The sequence below is a fragment of the Dermacentor albipictus genome, chromosome 2 (assembly GCF_038994185.2).
Source record: "Dermacentor albipictus isolate Rhodes 1998 colony chromosome 2, USDA_Dalb.pri_finalv2, whole genome shotgun sequence".
NCBI lineage: Eukaryota > Metazoa > Arthropoda > Arachnida > Ixodida > Ixodidae > Dermacentor > Dermacentor albipictus.
In genome coordinates, this window is record NC_091822.1 from 4,988,493 (window position 1) to 5,007,035 (window position 18,543).

General features: G+C 49.3%; 1 protein-coding gene across 2 annotated transcripts in view; it reads left to right on the forward strand.

Annotated features, from left to right (window-relative positions):
- LOC139055859 (probable ATP-dependent DNA helicase HFM1) overlaps nt 1–18,543 on the forward strand; it is a 531,554-nt gene that overhangs the window by 407,497 nt on the left and 105,514 nt on the right. For both annotated transcript variants that reach the window (XM_070533424.1, XM_070533425.1), the window contains exons 23-24: nt 11,067–11,224; nt 11,659–11,756. In XM_070533424.1, coding sequence (XP_070389525.1) covers nt 11,067–11,224; nt 11,659–11,756 — 256 coding nt within the window. The remainder of the gene's footprint in view (nt 1–11,066; nt 11,225–11,658; nt 11,757–18,543) is intronic.

Sequence of the window (18,543 nt, forward strand, 5' to 3'; positions counted from 1 at the left end):
GAAAGAAGCGATTGTGGTCCCTGTTCTTAAGCAGGGTAAAGACCCTTCCTTGTAGACTGCAGACTACAGTCTGCAGTCTGCAGTCTTCTGCAGTCTGCAGAACCGCAGACTTGTACATTTCCTTGAACTCAACACTATCCTCGATCCCTTTCAGTGTGGCTTCAGAGAAGGGCGGTCCACAACCGATCACCTTGTGCGCATTGAGGGAAACATTCGTGACGCCTTTCTACATAAACAATATTTCCTATCCGTATTCCTCGATATGGAGAAGGCGTACGACACTACGTGGCGCTATGGAATCTTAAGAGACTTGTCCGGAATTGGCATCCGTGGCAATATGCTCGTCCTAATAAAAAGCTATTTGTCCAACCGTACATTCCGCGTGAAAGTCGGCAATGTATTGTCGCGACCTTTTATACAGGAAACTGGTGTACCTCAAGGAGGTGTACTTAGCTGCACGCTCTTCATCGTGAAAATGAACACCCTTCGTGCTTCATTACCGCCAGCCATTTTTTATTCTGTTTACGTGGACGCCATACAGATAGGTTTCAAATCCTGCAACCTTACTGTATGTGAGAGGCAAGTTAAACAGGGCTTGAACAAAGTGGCTAAATGGGCAGAAGAAAACGGATTTAAAATTAACCACAACAAAAGTTCTTGTGTGCTTTTAACGAGAAAGAGATGGCTCATTGCAGAACTCAGTATCGAAATGTATGGTCAGCGAATTCCTGTGAACAAAGAACACAAGTTCTTAGGCATCATACTTGATTCGAAATTAACTTTTATTCCACACATAAAGTACCTCAAGGTCAAATGCTTAAAAACAATGAACTTACTTAAAGTGTTATCCCACACTACATGGGGCAGCGACAGGAAATGTTTAATGAATCTTTACAAGAGCCTCATCCGATCACGGTTGGACTACGGTGCCATGATCTATAATTCTGCAGCCCCGAGCGCGCTAAAGATGCTAGATCCGCTCCACCATCTAGGAATGCGACTGGCCACTGGAGCTTTCAGAACAAGTCCTATTGAAAGCTTATATGCAGAATCAAATGAGTGGTCACTTCATCTGCAGAGAGCATACATCAGCCAAACATATTTTTTGAAAGCCCACTCTAATCCTCAGCATCCGTGTTTTGATACCATTAACGATACGACATATGCTACACTCTTTCATAATCGTCCCTCCGTAAAACAGCCTTTCTCGCTGCGTGTGAGGGAGCTTAGTGACGAAATGCGTGTCCCAATCCTCGAGCTTCGCCCAATGCATCCAGCGAAGCTGCTACGCCCTTGGGAGTGGCAGCTGATACATTGCGATTTATCCTTTATGCAAGTTACAAAACATGCTCCAGAGATTGAAATCCAAATGCATTTCCGGGAACTCCAGCACAAATACTCCTGCACGGAGTTCTACACAGACGCATCGAAGTCACATGACGGGGTGTCCTATGCAGCCGTCGGCCCATCCTTCTCGGAAACCGATGTACTGCATCCGGAAACTAGTATCTTTACGGCTGAGGCTTACGCACTGCTGTCGGTCACAAAGCATATAAATAAATCAAAACTCCAGAAATCAGTTATATATACGGACTCCCTTAGTGTTGTGAAGGTCTTGATGTATTTCTGTAGCCACAAAAATCCGGTAATTAATGAACTCTACTCCGCACTGTGTAAAGCATATATATCTAACCAACATGTGATTATATGCTGGGTACCTGGACATAGGGGCACCGAGGGTAACGTTCTAGCAGACCAGATGGCCACATCAATTTCATTCCATACGTTTAATCCTACTGCTTCGGTCCCTGTCACAGACCTGAATCCTTTTTTAAGAAGGAAACTGCGAAGCCACTGGCAACGTAAGTGGGACGCAGAATTAAATAACAAACTGCACGTGATAAAGCCACAGTTAGGTTCTTGGCCCTCCATGACAAAATCACGGCGAACAGATGTCCTATTCTGTCGCCTCAGAATAGGACACACATTTGGCACACATAATTTTTTTACTCACTGAAAATGATCCTCCAACTTGCGGTAGAAGCGGGGAGAGGCTGACCGTCCTCCATGTCCTCCTGGAGTGTCGGGCAGCCGAATCTGAGAGAAAGAAACAATTTCCCCTAGCATACCGGCAGCAGATCCCCCTTCATCCAGTAATGTTACTCGGCCCAGAACCGCTATTTGACACCAACGCTGTCTTAAGTTATCTGAAAGATGTTGTGTTGCATGTTGTTAGCCCCACATGTTTGTAGCGTCTCCTCTCTTCAGAGGATGGCGCTGTGATAGTTCTTTCGTATAGCACGTGCCTCTAGGCCCATGTGTTTCGAGGGCTCCGGTGAGGCAACAGTGCTCCAGGTATTTTTACCATCTCATATATTTTCTCTTCTGCGTCATTCTTTTACGATAGATTTTAATGTTCATAGTATTCGTCATTTGTCATCGCCATAATTCTATAGCAAGTAGATTTTACGCACATTACAGCGACTATTTTTAGGCCACTTTACTGCCAAGTCACATCTTCCATAATACATCGTCGACATCACCACTTGCCATGGCGCTCTTTGGCCAAACCTGGCCCTTGCGCCACAAAACACCACACATCATCATAGTTGGTTTTCTTTGGAGGACATTGGCCCGAAATAAGCCAATTTTTGCCTTGTCGGTTTTTAGTGCTCTACGACTTGCTGAGATTGAACAACATGTTTTGAAAACTAACGAACTGATCACAGGCACTGCGCAGCAACCAGAAATATGTTTGCAAGCTGCGACCACCTGTGGAACCACCTGTGGTTCACCCATGTCAACTCCATGCATGGTACACGGCCATTTTTGCACTTCGCCTTCACCGAAATGTGCCTCCGAAAGAAAAAGACAGTGGACAACGTAGAAAGCAGGGGAAGTCGCATAACGGGCAAACTAGGCGCTGCTTTATTGATCATGCCAGGAAACATGAACTTTCCATAAGAAACAACGGTATTGCGCATTTGCCTGCGCATTGTGTATTTTGCATCTACGCTCTGCGGCATTGGAGGATCGGAATTCTGAGGAGAATCGAGAATTACAGTGCCACAGAGCTGATGGAACCGTTTTATATTGCGTCGAGATGGAGCGCCTATGTATTAGAGAGGCCAGACGCATTCAAAATAAAATTCAGCGTCGCCTTGCTGTACTGCAATATCAACGCTGGAAATCGTTTTTTGAGTATCTCGACCCGCGTAAACCTCTGTCGGTTGTCTGGAGAACAATCCGTGGACTTCGAACACCTCCTCAACAGCGTCGTCCATTTAGGTCTCCACCCCTACATCAAGGACGCCGAGAAGTCGAGGTAGCCGAAGATTACTGCGCGAGGATCGCGGGTCCGGCGCTGTTACGACTTTGCACCGCTGCCACCACTATTACGACTTTGAGGTGGTCCCGTAGCGCTCGCCACCCGTTTCGTGACAGAGCGTTGGTAGCGAAGACTCCGAGTCAGGCGTCGGTGAGAATAACAAAAGGGACTTTATACACTGTATACAGGTCATTATACAGGACATGATCGGATCGGCACTGGGGCCGAGAGCTCACAGCAAACGCGACTGTTCCCGCACGGTGACGTCCGGCGAGAACGCGTGACACATCTCACTCCACTAGAGAGCGGCACTCTGCTCCCGGTGGGTCGGCGGATCCGGTTTTCCAGGCGGCCGCGTCACGGCTTATAATCCCCGAGAAACCATTGTCACTCAAACGGCCCAATACAAAGCCAGCACTCGAGGGTCGTCCGAGAGGTCCAACCAGCGACCGCGCTGGCCCCCCGGTTCAAGTTGGCGGGCGCGGTGACCTCCAGGCAAAGGGGGGTGCGGCGCCGGGCTGTCTGGCACTTGGTTGCACTTGGTTGCACGTTTCGCTTGCTGATACTTCTCCGCAGGACACCGCTGCTTGACGGCTCAGCATCTTGACTTGTCAAGGGAGAATTAGGGCGCTGTGCCTTTCGGCGCAGCCCCGGGTTTGTCCAAAGGGTGCTCGCAGGATAAATTCTGCATCTTGTAGACTCGGAATCCGGGCTGGTGGTAATGGCACAATAGCACCCCAGCCCTCAGATAAGGCGCCGGGAAGACGAGCTGCCTCCACGTGGCTCGGATGCCAGGCGCGTACGTTCGTCAGGCTCATCCAAGTTCACGTCCATTGTCTGGACGCCAGGTACGTTCACGTGCCCAGGTCCCACTCGCCAGGACAGGAGCTCTGCTCACCGCGTTGTCGCCAAGGCATCTCAACCAGCTCCGCTCGGGTCGTTCCTAAGCCCTTGCTTCTAGCCACTGGTCCCGGTTAGTCGTTCTGCAGCTTGCAAAACCCACCGGCAAAAGGCAACACCCAACACGAACAAGTGCCCTCTGTCTCCCGTCAAACACCAGACAAGCCATAATCCAAATCAACCTAACTAAATTGCTATCCCTCTTTTTGCTCCCGCTGCAACAAGAGGCAGGTGTACGATCTGGTACCCAAGGCTCAAACAAACAGTTTTCAAATTACCAACACACCAAAATATCATGAACAATTAATAATCAGCAATAATAATGACAAATAGAATGGTCCCCTTGAAATCACTTGGACCGAAAACATACTACTGAGGAAGCAAATGAGGTCATTCATTTTTTTCCCGATGATATTTTCCAGGAATCAGAAGCTGCTTATATTTGCGACCCTGCTTATCCGTGTAGCGGCAGTATAATAAGCCAGATTCCTCGTAAAATGAGACCCTCTTTTTTTCACTCCCCGTTTGACGCTCTTCCTCAGATGGGCTAGTGAACAGCCTTCCTGTTGCTCGCGAATCAGAGTTTCCCTTTCAACTGCAGCCTGCTCCTGCCAGCTGGCGGAAACCGGAGCGAGAGTGGAGCCCGCGTCGCCTAACTGCGGCGTCGCGTCCATATCGTGGCTAGCACTGCACGTGTCGCTCCCACTCACTTCTAGGACACCCTCGCCCAGGCCAGCCTCCGAGTTCTGCCTCTCCCGTGCCTGCTCGCCACTTAAGTTACCTTGATCGGTCCATGTGCCGCACCACTGTTCTCTCACCGACGCAAAGTCAAGTTCCCTCGACAGCGGGCGCACTTTGGATCGCGTGAGGGCCGTGTACGCCACGTCGGCAAAGAATGATTTGCCCTGATCCTTCAGCAGCTGCTCCGAGCTATTTGAGAAGAGGTAATGATTTGCCCTGATCCTTCAGCAGCTGCTCCGAGCTATTTGAGAAGAGGTAGGGAAAGTGCTCCGGGAGGGCGGCAAACACAGCGGCTTCTGTGTTAAGTTTCCCAAACTCTCCTTCAATGATAACCGTTGCGATCGGTACACAGACACTCCCCTCCTTGGCCACTTGCCGTATCCAAGCGCACTCTCCTGTAAAATCATTCGAGGAGACGAAAGACGGGTGGACAACGTCCATAGTTGCTGCAGAGTCCCGAAGTGCTCGGCACTTCTTGCCGTTTACCTTAATTTCGCACATATATGGCTCCAATAGTCATATGTTTTTGTTAGTTTCCTGTATTGTTGCAAAAGCAATTTTCTCTGGGCAGCTCGCAGCGATGTGACCTTGCTTGTTGCAATTGCAGCAAGTTAACGGCTTCCGTTTTTCAAAAGAACGCGTCGTATCGTTTCGCTGCTTCGGACCATCGTTAGCATTCTGAGATGCATTCTGTCCTTCCCTTACAGTTTCTTTGGTAAGGGACTCGTCTTTCCGAAACTCGCTACGCGTGATTTGCTTCCGTTCGTCGGGCTTCCCGGAAAACCCATCTCTCCTATCTGCTTTTTCTACGCGCACTGCCTTGCTGTGCAAGCTGCGGCGGGTGTAATACTCTTCCGCTAACTCTGCTGCCTTGTTTAGCTCAACCTCCTTTAGCCTATCTTGCAGCCAGAGCCTGACATCCTCATCAATGCAACGGTAGAACTGCTCCAACGCGATGCATTCGACGATTTGGTCGCGGTCGTCGTAAACCTCTTCGCCCTTCAGCCATTCCATCAGGTCGGCTTTTAGACGAAACGCGAAGTCAACATTCGACTCCCTGCCCTTTTTTGCATACCGGAACCTCTGCCGGAAAGCTTCGGGCGACAATTTGTATTTCCGCAGTAGCGCTTCCTTCACATCACTGTAGCTCTCAAACGCCTCTTTCGATAAGCAAGTTGTTACGTCTGATGCCTCCCCAGGAAGCAAGGCTAACAGATTCGGTGCCCAGAGGGATCGCTCAATGCTATTCCGTTCGCACACGTGCTCAAATTTCACGAGGTATTTGGCCATATCCTCTCCGACGAAAAAGGGTGGAAGTTGATCGCGTATTCTTGGAACGTTAGAAGTGAGACTAGGCGCCGGCGAGCTATTTCGGGTCTCCAACTCTTTCATTTTAAGCTCGTGCTCGCGACGTTCCTTTTCTGCTTGCCACTCCCGACGTTCTTTTCCTGCCTGCCACTCCCGACGTTCCTTTTCTTTCCTTTCCTCCTTGCAACGTTCCTTCTCCCTCTTTTCCTCCTCGCGACATTCCTTTTCTTTCCTTTCCTCCCTTTCCCGACGTTCATTGATATCCGCCCAGGCCTCTTCGGCTTCCTCAGCCGTTACGTCCCAAGTCCTCATGACCTCAAGGATCGCATTCTTTCTTTTGGTTGAGCCCAACTCAATGCCCAACTCCTCATAAATTTGGAGAATTTCCTTGACCTTGTACTTCTCCATCGTTCACACTGTCCTCCTGCTGTTTACCCTTTTTGAATATACCTGCCGTACGCTACTATAATGCTACTAGTAAGACATCCGCAAGTATTTCACACACTGCCCTGTTGACCCCCTCAGCATCCCCTGGTTTTCAAAGCGCTCTCACTAGGCTTGAAACACACAAGGTTAACACAATGCAACACCAAATCTGTCCCTAAGCTACTATAACCTGTGTCAGAGAAAGTCTGGTGTTTGAGGTAAACTTCAGGCACTCACCGCGCCGAGGTAGCCGATGCCGGTCAATCCCGTAGCTGCCATCCACTGTTACGACATCCCACCGCTGCCACCACTGTTACGACTTTGCACCGCTGCCACCACTATTACGACTTTGAGGTGGTCCCGTAGCGTTCGTCACCGGTTTCGTGACAGAGCGTTGGTAGCTAAAACTCCGAGTCAGGCGTCGGTGAGAATAACAAAAGGGACTTTACACCCTATATACAGGTCAGCAGCTGTACGTATACAGGATATGATCGGATCGGCACTGGGGCCGAGAGCTCACAGCAAATGCGACTGTTCCCGCACGGCGACGTCCGGCGAGAACGCGTGACACATCTCACTCCACTAGAGAGCGGCACTCTGCTCCCGGTGGGTCGGCGGATCCGGTTTTCCAGACGGTCGCGTCGCGGCTTATAGTCCCCGAGAAACCATTGTCACTCAAACAGGCCCAATACAAAGCCAGCACTCGACGGTCGTCCGAGAGGTCCAACCAGCGACCGCGCTGGCCCCCCGGTTCAATGTTGACGGGCGCGGTGACCTCCAGGCAAATGGAGGTACGGCGCCGGGCTGTCTGGCACTTGGTTGCACTTGATTGCACGTTTCGCTCACCGATACTCCTCCGCAGGACACCGCTGCCTGACGGCTCAGCATCTTGACTTGTCAAGAAAGAATTAGGGCCCTGTGCCTTTCGGCGCAGCCCCGGGTTTGTCCAAAGGGCGCTCGCAGGATAAATTCTGCATCTTGTAGATTCGGAATCCGGGCTGGTGGTAATGGCACAACAGCGCTCACGTATCCACCTTGCGCACCAATTCCCATTGCCCCCCCTTGCTCCAGAGACCCTCGTATGGACGCTCCTTTCTCCATCGAAGAACTCGAGGCCGCACTTGCTGGGTGCAGGCGATCTTCGTCACCAGGACACGATGGCATCAAATACTCTGCGCTTGCAAACCTTGGTCAAGAGGCCAGAGATGTCCTTCTTGGCCTATACAACGCATCATGGCGTGGCGGCCTCGTCCCTACAACGTGGAAATCAAGTCGGCCTGTTCCACTCCTGAAGGCTGGCAAATCCCCGTTGGAATTGTCATCTTACCGTCCAATAGCACTGGCCAGCTGTGTCGGCAAGGTAATGGAGAGAATGATCATTACACGGTTAGAATGGTACTTGGAATTTTACAACGCCTATCCAGAGGTAGTGGCTGGTTTTCGACGCGGCTGCTCGTCAATAGACAGCTTACACTGCCCGATAACTGATGTACAAGCTCCAGGAGGCTTTGTTTCTGCGCAGGCAGTAAGCTTGGGCCAACATCGATAGATAGATCGGAAGGCACGGGAGGCAGGCTGGAACCACCTTGCTCTACAGTGAAGCAGTCTGTGACCTGACTGAACTCTTCGACGTACGCGAATTTCATACCTCTTGTAAGATGCCGGCGCTCATGGCTGAAGTTTGTTACGAGAACTTCTGTGCGTCCACGGTTAATGCTGACGACGCCTCTTGCAATATATGCCATGGCTGAATAGCAGCGCCAGAATTTGTTCGGCGACAGCGTCGTAGTCGCTCGGTATGTCGCATGTCACCGACAGATCGGAGCATAAGCGCGGTGGGATGGATGGTCACGTCGTCATCGGTGACGCGTAGGGGTCGACGTCGCTGCTCTGTACAGAGTACAACTCAACCTGGGCCTATGCTAAACGTGACCGACCTGTCCGAAATGTTTATAACGGCACTGTATTCACCCAGAGAATCCATTCCCAAGATCAGGTCTGCAGCCCTCCGGCGACACGACAAAAGTAGCAACGAAGGCCGAGGCACCGATATTTATTATAGAGGTAACTTTGCCTGTAGGCGTCATCAACTGGCCTCCTGCAGTTCTTATGTGGGTACCCATTCACGAAGTCTTGACTTTCTTAAAGAAATCGGCGAGTTATTTACTTATAACAGAGAAATCCGCGCCAGTATCTACTCGCTGCCACTGGGCGTCCGTCTATTTAAACAGCGAGGTTGGCGCTTACAAGTTCTATTGAAGTCGGCGACGTCGTATCGTACGGCCGTACTGATCGCGTTGGGGGTGTTGCAGCATCTCGATGGGCGGGAACCTTGCCTCCAGAGGTCGTTGCTTTTAGTTTCCCCGACGAGGACTAGGGGACCTGCCCCGGACTACATCGGCGTAACGTGCGACGGGACGGTGAAGTGCTCGGCGTAGGTGACGGAGATCGGGGTCGACGGTGGGCCGAAGGGCTGTGCTGGCGTGCTGGTGTCGCGTCGGTTGTCCCAACGAGCGCGAGGGAAGGTGTCTGCAAAGGTCTGTTATCCAGGGTCACGATGCGGGAAAAACGGTAAATATGGCCGGCTTCCCCGCAATGGAAGCAAAGTGGACGCTGGTCGACGGAGCGCCACAAGTCGTCTTGCGAACGAGTGGTCGACTGACAGGCGGCCTCTGCGACCACGTTGGAGTAGTCTGCGCACGGCAGTAGGACGGCGTTTCCACGGGCGCATTAGGCTGCGGCGACGGTTGGTACGGGGGGGTTAACGACTCGTTGTAAGGACGAGGCAGAGACAGTGAGCTGTGCCGCGCTGAGGTTGGATGACGGGTGGCCGGTGCGTAGAACCGCTGGTCTGGGAGCGGGCAAAGAAAACGCTTGCCTGATTTCCTACCGTACAACCTCTGCGGCAGAAGCCACCACAGGTTCTCATGGAGTCACGACGAGGTTACGAAGCTCCTCCCGAACGACCTCGCGGATGAGTTCACGCAGGGAACATCGCTGCCGGCGGTCAGTGCAGAAGCGCCGACCGAGGCATTGCTCGGTCGGTCCTACTGGCGGCGCCATCGTGCTCGCTCGATCGTGGTAGCTTCCCTGACGAACTCCGCAACACTTGCCGGCGGGCTGTGAAGAAGACCTGCCAACAGTATCTCCTTCACGCGTCGCATCAAATGTCGATTTTTTTTGTTTCAGGCATCGAGGAGTCAGCTCGTCGAAAGAGGCGGGTGAGGTCCTCCGCAAACATGGCCACGCTCTCCTTCTGTTTTTGTATACGCGATTCGATGAGCTGCTGCGCCGAATCGCGGTGATCGTTGTTAACGAAGGTATCCGAAGGTTGCTGCCGAAATTCATCCCACGAAGGCTGCGTGCCTTCCCGGTTCCCGGGCCATGTACGAGCGCTGTCCGCCAGCGCGAAGTACACGGGCGAGAGTTTCTGTTCCGAGGTCATTCGATTCGCCTTGGCGACTCTCTCATACTGTTCGAACCAATCCTCGACGTCCTCAAAAGCATCACCATGGAAGGTCTCGGGAATCCGAGGGTGCTCAACAGTCACCGGTGAAGCGCCGTTGCCATTTCTTGAGACGGAGGATTGCTTGGCTGGGGGAGTTCCAAGAAGCCTGGCCGTCGGCGACTGTAGCGGTTCACAGGAGTATCCACAGTCGGAGCTGGTTGTGGGTTCGGACTGGAAGTGCCGTTCCGCAGAGGAGTCCCGATCATCAGGCGTTGAAGTCCAGCACCTCCACCAGTGTCATGACGTCAAAAAAAAAAGAAACAGGACACAGGATTAGGATGATAGAAACAAAAACGAGCTCTAGTATTTTAAGACCGGAAGAGCCGACGTGCCGACTTGGTGTTCTTTCAAAAGGAGCGTCGTCGCTGCTCTTGTCCTTCAATTAGTTTTCTTCTGTTGCTATCTTTTAGTCGTGACAATATGTAATACACATGTTTATTCTCTCTCTCATTAAAGGCTCATACCCCCGTAAGCAAGGGTAAAGGAGTTTGTGCTTGAGTTTCCGCGTAACAGAATTATGTTTTCTCGTGTATTCAAATTACAATCTGACGCTGTCACCCCTGTAAGTTGTGTGTAAGTCGCGCGTTGCGAATTTTCTGACGCATTTTACTTTGAGAAATTCAAATAGTTCAGTAACACCTCTCTCTCACGCGGACGGCCTGCGTAGTTGTGGTTCGGGATGTTTATTTTTCGGTGTACACCGAAGGCCGAGGCCTGATTTTCTGCGACACCTAGTATTGCCTGCGGCGTTGAGCTATCGAGGTTGGGCGCTCTTGGGTGTGCCCTCATTTACTGCCGGCTAGCGCGTACGTGCGCTGCGAGGGCGTCACAGCGTCCTGGCGCCGCACATCGCAGGAATCGTGCCGAGGGGACCAAGTGACGCTGTCTCTGCTGGTGCAACTGCGCCCTCTCGTGGAAGGCCGCACACGCGAGAGCCCTTCGCTGGACCTTGCTGCCGCGCACCTGGTGATCGGTGACGCCGACGACCGACTGCTGTTCTACCAGCGGATACTGTGAGCGACACCCATCGATAAGTCCGCGGGCATGCCTCGCACAGAGCGTCTCTGTCTGCGTGAGCTGGCGGGCTTGGGGTTCAACATCGTGCCGAAAGGTGGATTCGGTTTAGTAGGACAACAACACGAAATGGAGGCACTTGTTCGCTAACGCTTATTGGAGAAAAGAAGTGAGGCATGGTAGCTCGTTTATACATGTACGCCTGAGGGTGAGTGGCGTCAAGTTTTTTGGTTCGTGCCTGTGTTGGACTGAGTGAAAATAGTGGAATAAGAGACAACGTGTCACCTGTGGAACACCAACTCACGACCTCAGCAGCTTAACGTAATTATAGCAATATACTTGAAATAAAGTGTTAGCACACATCTGCGCTAAGCACTGTAGACGCAGAAACGCTTCCTCGAGCATGCCCTGTCTGAGGTGTCTTTCTGTCCAGGCCGTCCCACATGGCAGCCGGTTGGGCTCGGCGCATAGCTCTGCGTCGGGCCGGCTCCGGGGACAGCCTCGCCATCTGCCTGGTCAGCAGCAAGCATGGTGAGCTAGACGGTTGCAGTACTAAGCATCACTGGCGATTCAAATCACTGGCAATGCAAGGAGCTGGAAAGGCCGATAAGAGAACTCGTCCTTCGTAATTGTTTTTTTTAATATTGCAGTTCTTGTTATAGGCAGATGCGCTGAATTTTGGACTGTGTTGTATTTTTTTCAGTGTGTTTCGACGTGGGTAAATAGGCTGTTGCAATAGGCTGTAAATAAAAGGCTGTTGATGCCCCGTGAGCGCAGATCTCCGGTCAAGCCGCTCTCTTGCGGTTTTTTGCTGGGACCCCTAGCTGACATTGTGTGAGATGATGCCGAATAAATTTGATTTAGTTTAAAAACAGCAGGGCTAAGCAAGTAAATACACACAAGAATACAACATAAAACACCAGGAAACACAGATAAATAAATAACAATGCATCGTTCTGCGTAAGAGTATCACGTATGTGAAATTGAGACAATAGGCGCGTAGTTATTGCAAAATAAAGCGTTGAAATAGTAAAATGGAGCTAACAGAGTAGGCAGAATAACACATATAGTAATCAAGTAATTTGCGTATCCTAGAACCATAGTTGAAAGCACGTGACAGGAGAGCAGACTGATCCTTCATCATATGCACTATATCATCGGATGGCCTCGAGAAGATATTCGTCTCGTGACCGCGACGGACGTCACCTCACGAGACCTGTGATCTCAAAGGCTACATACATTGCATACATTGCATACATTACATTACATTACATTACATACATTACATTACATACATTACATACATTGCATACATCTATATGCAAAAAAATGAAAAGTAGTAAAAGTAATAGAAATATGGCAGTCAGTGTCGACACACTCCCAGAGGAGTGTCAGTCGCCGGCGTTCGCACACAGCCCAGTCGCCTTCGAAGAAGTGCAACAGTGACCTTCGCATGCAAGAATGCTTAGGCCTAGATTGCATGCTCTTCTCATCCAACGGCTGCACCCAGGCAGCTTCTTGCGCTTGCGGCATCGACAAAGCCCCGATAAGGATGTTTGCTGTGAAGTGATGCAGATTATGATTGGATGAAAAAAACTCCGAATGCAGCAGGTGCTGGAAATCGGCTCATATTGCTAAGAAAAAAAAAAACATGGGTAGTTTTCCGCAGTGGCGGCACGCACAACTATGATCATGGTGTTGGGTGACTAAGCACGAGGCCGCAGGTTCCCTGCCAAGGAGAAAACACTCGTCTACTTAGATTTAGGTACGCGTTAAAGAGAAACCCAGGTGGTCCAAATTTCCGCAGTCCCCGACTACGGTGTGCCTGATAATCAGATTGTGGTTCTGGCACGTAAAACCGCATAACTTAGGTTTTCAATTAACTTTTCAAGGCATAACTAAGCACACAACGCGCATACATGCCGTAGCACACATGCGTGTTGTGTGATGCATGCATTAGCAGAACATTACCTCGGGTGAACCTTACGACGTTCGTTCCACAGGGCTGTCACCGCCGAGAGGCGCTGCCCGCGCGCCGCCGTGCTGCCACTGTCGTCACGCACACGTCCGCATAACAGATGCGATGGCTCGCCTTTGCGAGCACGTTGCGCAGTGATAAACGACGCTTCGCAATCCGTAACATCGATTGGCGCAGCTCGTGCGATTTGGCACAATTCCTAATGCTTCCGCTTTCGACGGGGCATTTCAGCGTTGCGACGACGCTGGGTGGTTCCCTCGTGAGCACTGCAGCGAGATCTCGTTTTGCCGGAGGACGCCGTGTGCGGGCTCGCTCGTCTGTCGTCACTCGGGCGGCCACCGGTCGTCACCAGCGAGTCGGCGGCAATGTGGTGCGAGGAAAAAACACTGGCTAGAATGTGCTGCTAGAACGCCGTGCAACAGAGCCGAAACTAAATTCCATCATCATCAGCCTCGTTACGCCCACTGCAGGGCAGAGGCGTCTCCCATACTTCTCCAAAAACCCCGGTCAAACTAACTTTACTAGTTATTTTATAGGTTTCTCTCTGCAGCTGCGCATTGCGCGACTGAAAAACGCAGCCACACAGAGAAACCTCTCGAACTGCCCGCTCGTCATTTCGCAGAGCGTCTGCCATTCTCGCTTGTAGCGGTATTTCGCGAGAGCGCACTACAGGAACGCGCATAGGCCAGCGAGAGATGCGTGCGTGCAGGTGCCTAACGCCAAGGTTTGCTTTCCAGAGACGCACACTGTGGCTCGCAGACGCCTCGCGCGCATCGAACTGGTCGCAACAACGCCCAATGTCCACGAAAGATCTTTAATACGGCCCATTAAGGTTGGCTTCTCCACAATAAGTGGTTTCCTGTGGAGAAACCAACTTGTATGATTCACTTCTAGCAGTAATTTTAAGGCGAAAGCCTTATGCCCCAACCACAGGCAGGCGTCGGCAAGCTGCGGCGCGCGCCGACAAGCGAACGCTTCGCTTCGCGTTGGTCGGAGGAAGAGGGCACGCAACCACTGGACAAAAGCTCTGACGCGCGCAAAAGCTCGCTCCTCGGCTGCGGCCAGTGGCGTAGCTAGGTCGTCTGGCACCCGGGGCCCATAGGTCTCATGTCACCTCCACCCCCTCCCCCTGGTGTAGTCGAGGAAGGCGAGGATATCAACAATTTCCGGATGTCTTCGGACGTATATGACACCCCCCCCCCCCACTGGCCCCTTGCATCCGGGGCCCACGCCCCCCCCCCCCCCCCACCCCGTTGCTACGCCAGTGGCCGCGGCGCACTGTTGCTGGACTATATTGTCTTCATCCGTCAAAGTCCGGCCTAAAACAGCCTGCTGTAAACTGAGCTTGAAACAAGTTAGTGATCTGTATGCGCTTTTAGATATAAAAGACACGTTTGAATAATGAATATACGCCTGCCGCAACAGTCCGTTTTCTTATTTTTCAAGTAACAATAGTGCACAAAATTGTGCACTATTGTTCTAGTCCTCCATAAACAAAGCAACAAAATCCCAATAAAGAAAGGCGTCAGGTAGGGAGATACGATCTCTCCAATGCTATTCACAGCGTATTTACAGGAGGTATTCAGAGACCTGGATTGGGAAGAATTGGGGATAAAGGTTAGTGAAGAATACCTTAGTAACTTGCGATTCGCTGAGGATATTGCCTTGCTTAGTAACTCATGGGACCAATTGCAATGCATGCTCACTGACCTGGAGAGACCAAGCAGAAGAGTGGGTCTAGATATTAATCTGCAGAAAACTAAAGTAATGTTTAACAGTCTCGGAAGAGAACCGCAATTTACAATAGGTAGCGAGGCGCTGGAAGTGGTAAGGGAATACATATACTTAAGGAAGGTAGTGACGGCGGATCCGGATCATGAGACGGAAATAATCAGAAGAATAAGAATGGGCTGGGGTGCGTTTGGCAGGCATTCTCAGATCAAGAACAGCAGGTTGCCATTATCCCTCCAGATAAAAGTGTATAATAGCTGTGTCTTACCAGTACTCACCTACGGGGCAGAAACCTGCAGGCTTACGAAAAAAGGTTCTACTTAAATTGAGGACGACGCAACGAGCTATGGAAAGAAGAATGATGGGTGTAACGTTAAGGGATAAGAAAAGAGCAGATTGGGTGAGGGAACAAGCGCGAGTTAATGCCATCTTAGTTGAAATCATGAAAAAGAAATGGGCATGGGCAGGACATGTAATGAGGAGAGAAGATAACCGATGGTCATTAAGGGTTACGGAATGGATCCCAAGGGAAGGGAAGCGTAGCAGAGGGCGGCAGAAAGTTAGGTGGGCGGATGAGATTAAGAAGTTTGCAGGGACGACATGGCCACAATTAGTACATGAGCGGGGTTGTTGGAGAAGTATGGGAGAGGCCTTTGCCCTACAGTGGGCGTAACCAGTCTCATGATGATGATGATGATGATGCTGATGATGATGATGATGACAAAATATCGACATGAACGCTCGCGCGTCGTCTGTCTGCAAGATCGCTTTGCAGACATCTGCACGATGCTATATCATATCAAAAACTGTTGTACCATTTCATTTTTTGTTAGCTCATTGCACAGCCAAGTATGTAAGAATTAGGCGTGTAAAGTATCACTGAAAAAATCTGGGTTTGAAATATTGTCACGTAGTAGTGACGGTAAATAAATAGTGCAGACTCATTCGTAACGATAGCGGCGAGCAATGTCGGCAATCGTCCAAAATCTCACCTGCGGGTCAAGAGCGTCGGTTTGCATACATCAGTCGTCGAAAGTTACAGCCTATTCGCTGGTGCTCGCGCGCCTTCCAGAAACTACAACACAATTCGTGTCGCGTATGCAATCAGATTAGCAAGGTTCGTCGACAACAGACAGAACCATCGATAACATTCGCGAAACTTCCGATACGTTCAGGCGAATCCTGCACCGAGCGATAACGTTGAACATATTTTAGCCGTTGAAATACGGTAACTGGATACAGATAAAGCATCCGTGTCAATTATGCTTGTTGGCATGAAAGAAACGTGAAAAAAGGGGTTCTGAGAAAATAAGCAAAACGAATTGAGACACCTGTAGCACTCACACAAGCAAAAAAATCTAGAATATCTAAAATTTATGTAATTCGTAGCTTGTCCCCCCCCCCCCCCCCCCCCCACCGGTTCTGTCTAATCTAGCCCATGGAGCATCTCTATTATTCAAGGTTGTTTGGATGCATCAACACCACATACGGAGGCCTTCACATTGAGTGTATTGCTACAACACATTTCCAAAGTGAAATGGCCATGTGCTACTGTAACTGGTTTCCACATGTCAAGTTTGTCTTTTTCTAGATTAATGAAATGACATACCGGCAGATAATACAAGCTTGAGAATTAGAGGGTTTTGATAGGAGTCTTTCGTCGCCCTTTGCCAAGTCGTACTATTGAAGCGCTTATTCGAATGTATGGGGGCAGCTCATTTGCATAGTATAAGAAATATATAAACAGGTTATTTTCACAACTTATACACTTCGTCACCACCACAAAAAAAAATTGCAGTTTATTGTTTTCAGCCTGCAATGATGTTTTGACTGAGAAAGATATATTCAATTTGTTCTGCTGTTCTGTGGGGCACGCAATAATTGCTGTGGCATATTATTTTATTGCACAAGACTGGATACAGTAGCCAGCCATTATTAAAGCTCAGAAGAAATTAATAGCACAATATATATGATCAGGCACATAGCATATTATTATTGCACTTTCTTAATTCATGCCCATTTTTTAATTGCACAAAACCTACTGCACTGAAATAGTATACTAGTACATACTTAAAAAGCACGATTTTATACTACGATAATAATCAATCATTCAAATATTTATTGTAGTGCCCAGGAACAGCTAGAGAGCCTTTGTACTGGTGCACTTAACGAGCACTATGTGAGACAAAATGTAGAGAAAATATGAATGTGGTAGAAAAAAAATGCAAGATAGAGAAACAAACAGGGAAAATACAAAACAAGGAAAAGTAAAAGGGAGTTAATCCTACGTAATTATCTACAGATACACAAAACACAGGAAATGAACTCTGAAGTATGTTTTGGAGTGGAGTCTTATATAGCACAATCTTGCAACAAGGCCAGGCAACGAATGTGGAATGCTACCTGGTATACTGTTGCGGCACAAACAAATGCATATGATCAAGAAGCTTTCAGGAATGTATAATGTCATGGACCACCTTATACAGGAACAAAAGGTGCGAATAATTAAGACTTGAATCTAGAGGTGCGAGTTGAAGTATATTTTAGAAGGCTCAACTGTGGTCGCCAGAATGGCAAAAGTGGTGCTTGAAGATAGACATCAATTTATTCTGGATGCGTTCAGTGAGGTCATAATTAGATTTGCTCGTTGCACCCCCTCCTACAGAGGCATACTCTAGTAGTTGGAGGCACACAGCAGAATTTAGAAACACACCAGGTGAGTGGAAATCATGAAATATACGGCATGCAATTCCAAGAGCGTGAAGGGCATGTTGTGTAATTATCTATGTGAAAAGAAGCTTAGCATTTTCTCGAAGTACACACCAAGATCTTTCATTTTATTCCATCGACCCTAAGGAGTGGAGAATCACGTAGAATGTATCAAAATTTCACATGGTGCATTTTCTGCATATAATTTAATGCCATAATGTTGGAAGCATTTAAGAGTACTTTTTGTTTCTGCAGCACTTTGAGAGTGAAAAAATCTATTTTTCGAAGTGGATGCAGTGGTGAACACTGTGACAGTCTCAAATAGTTTTAAGCTGTCGGCACACAAAGTCATGCTGTTCATTTATTGAAACGCTCTTAGCACTAACAGAAAGCAAGGAATCCCATATCGATTCAAACATTTGACGCCCTGCAGAGGATAGATATAGGTCGGCAGTTAGTAACTGCACATCTAGCACCTGATTTGTGCATGGGCAATGTCCATGATACCTTCCGAGTGCTAGAAAAGGTACTTGACTTTAGGGAACTATTGAAGATGCTTGTGCGAGCAGGGAACAAGTACGCTTCCATATGTCTTAAGCTCTGCGGAAGAAATACCATCAACACCACAAGAAAGGGAAGGTTTAATGCACTTCATACCCTTGAAAACAAGGTTTTCATTGACTGATAGCGTACACACAGTGCCAGACTGAGAAGGAAGGTAACTTGAAGCATATTTCACACCATATAGCAAACAGAAATGTTTTGCAAAGGCATCAGCAGGGTTCGAGACAACACCACTATTTTCATGAAGAAGACGTACATCTTTGGCACTCTCTTTAGAAAACTGAGAGCTCAAGAAGCTCCAGAAATATTTTGAATTATGTGGCATGCTGGCTTCAA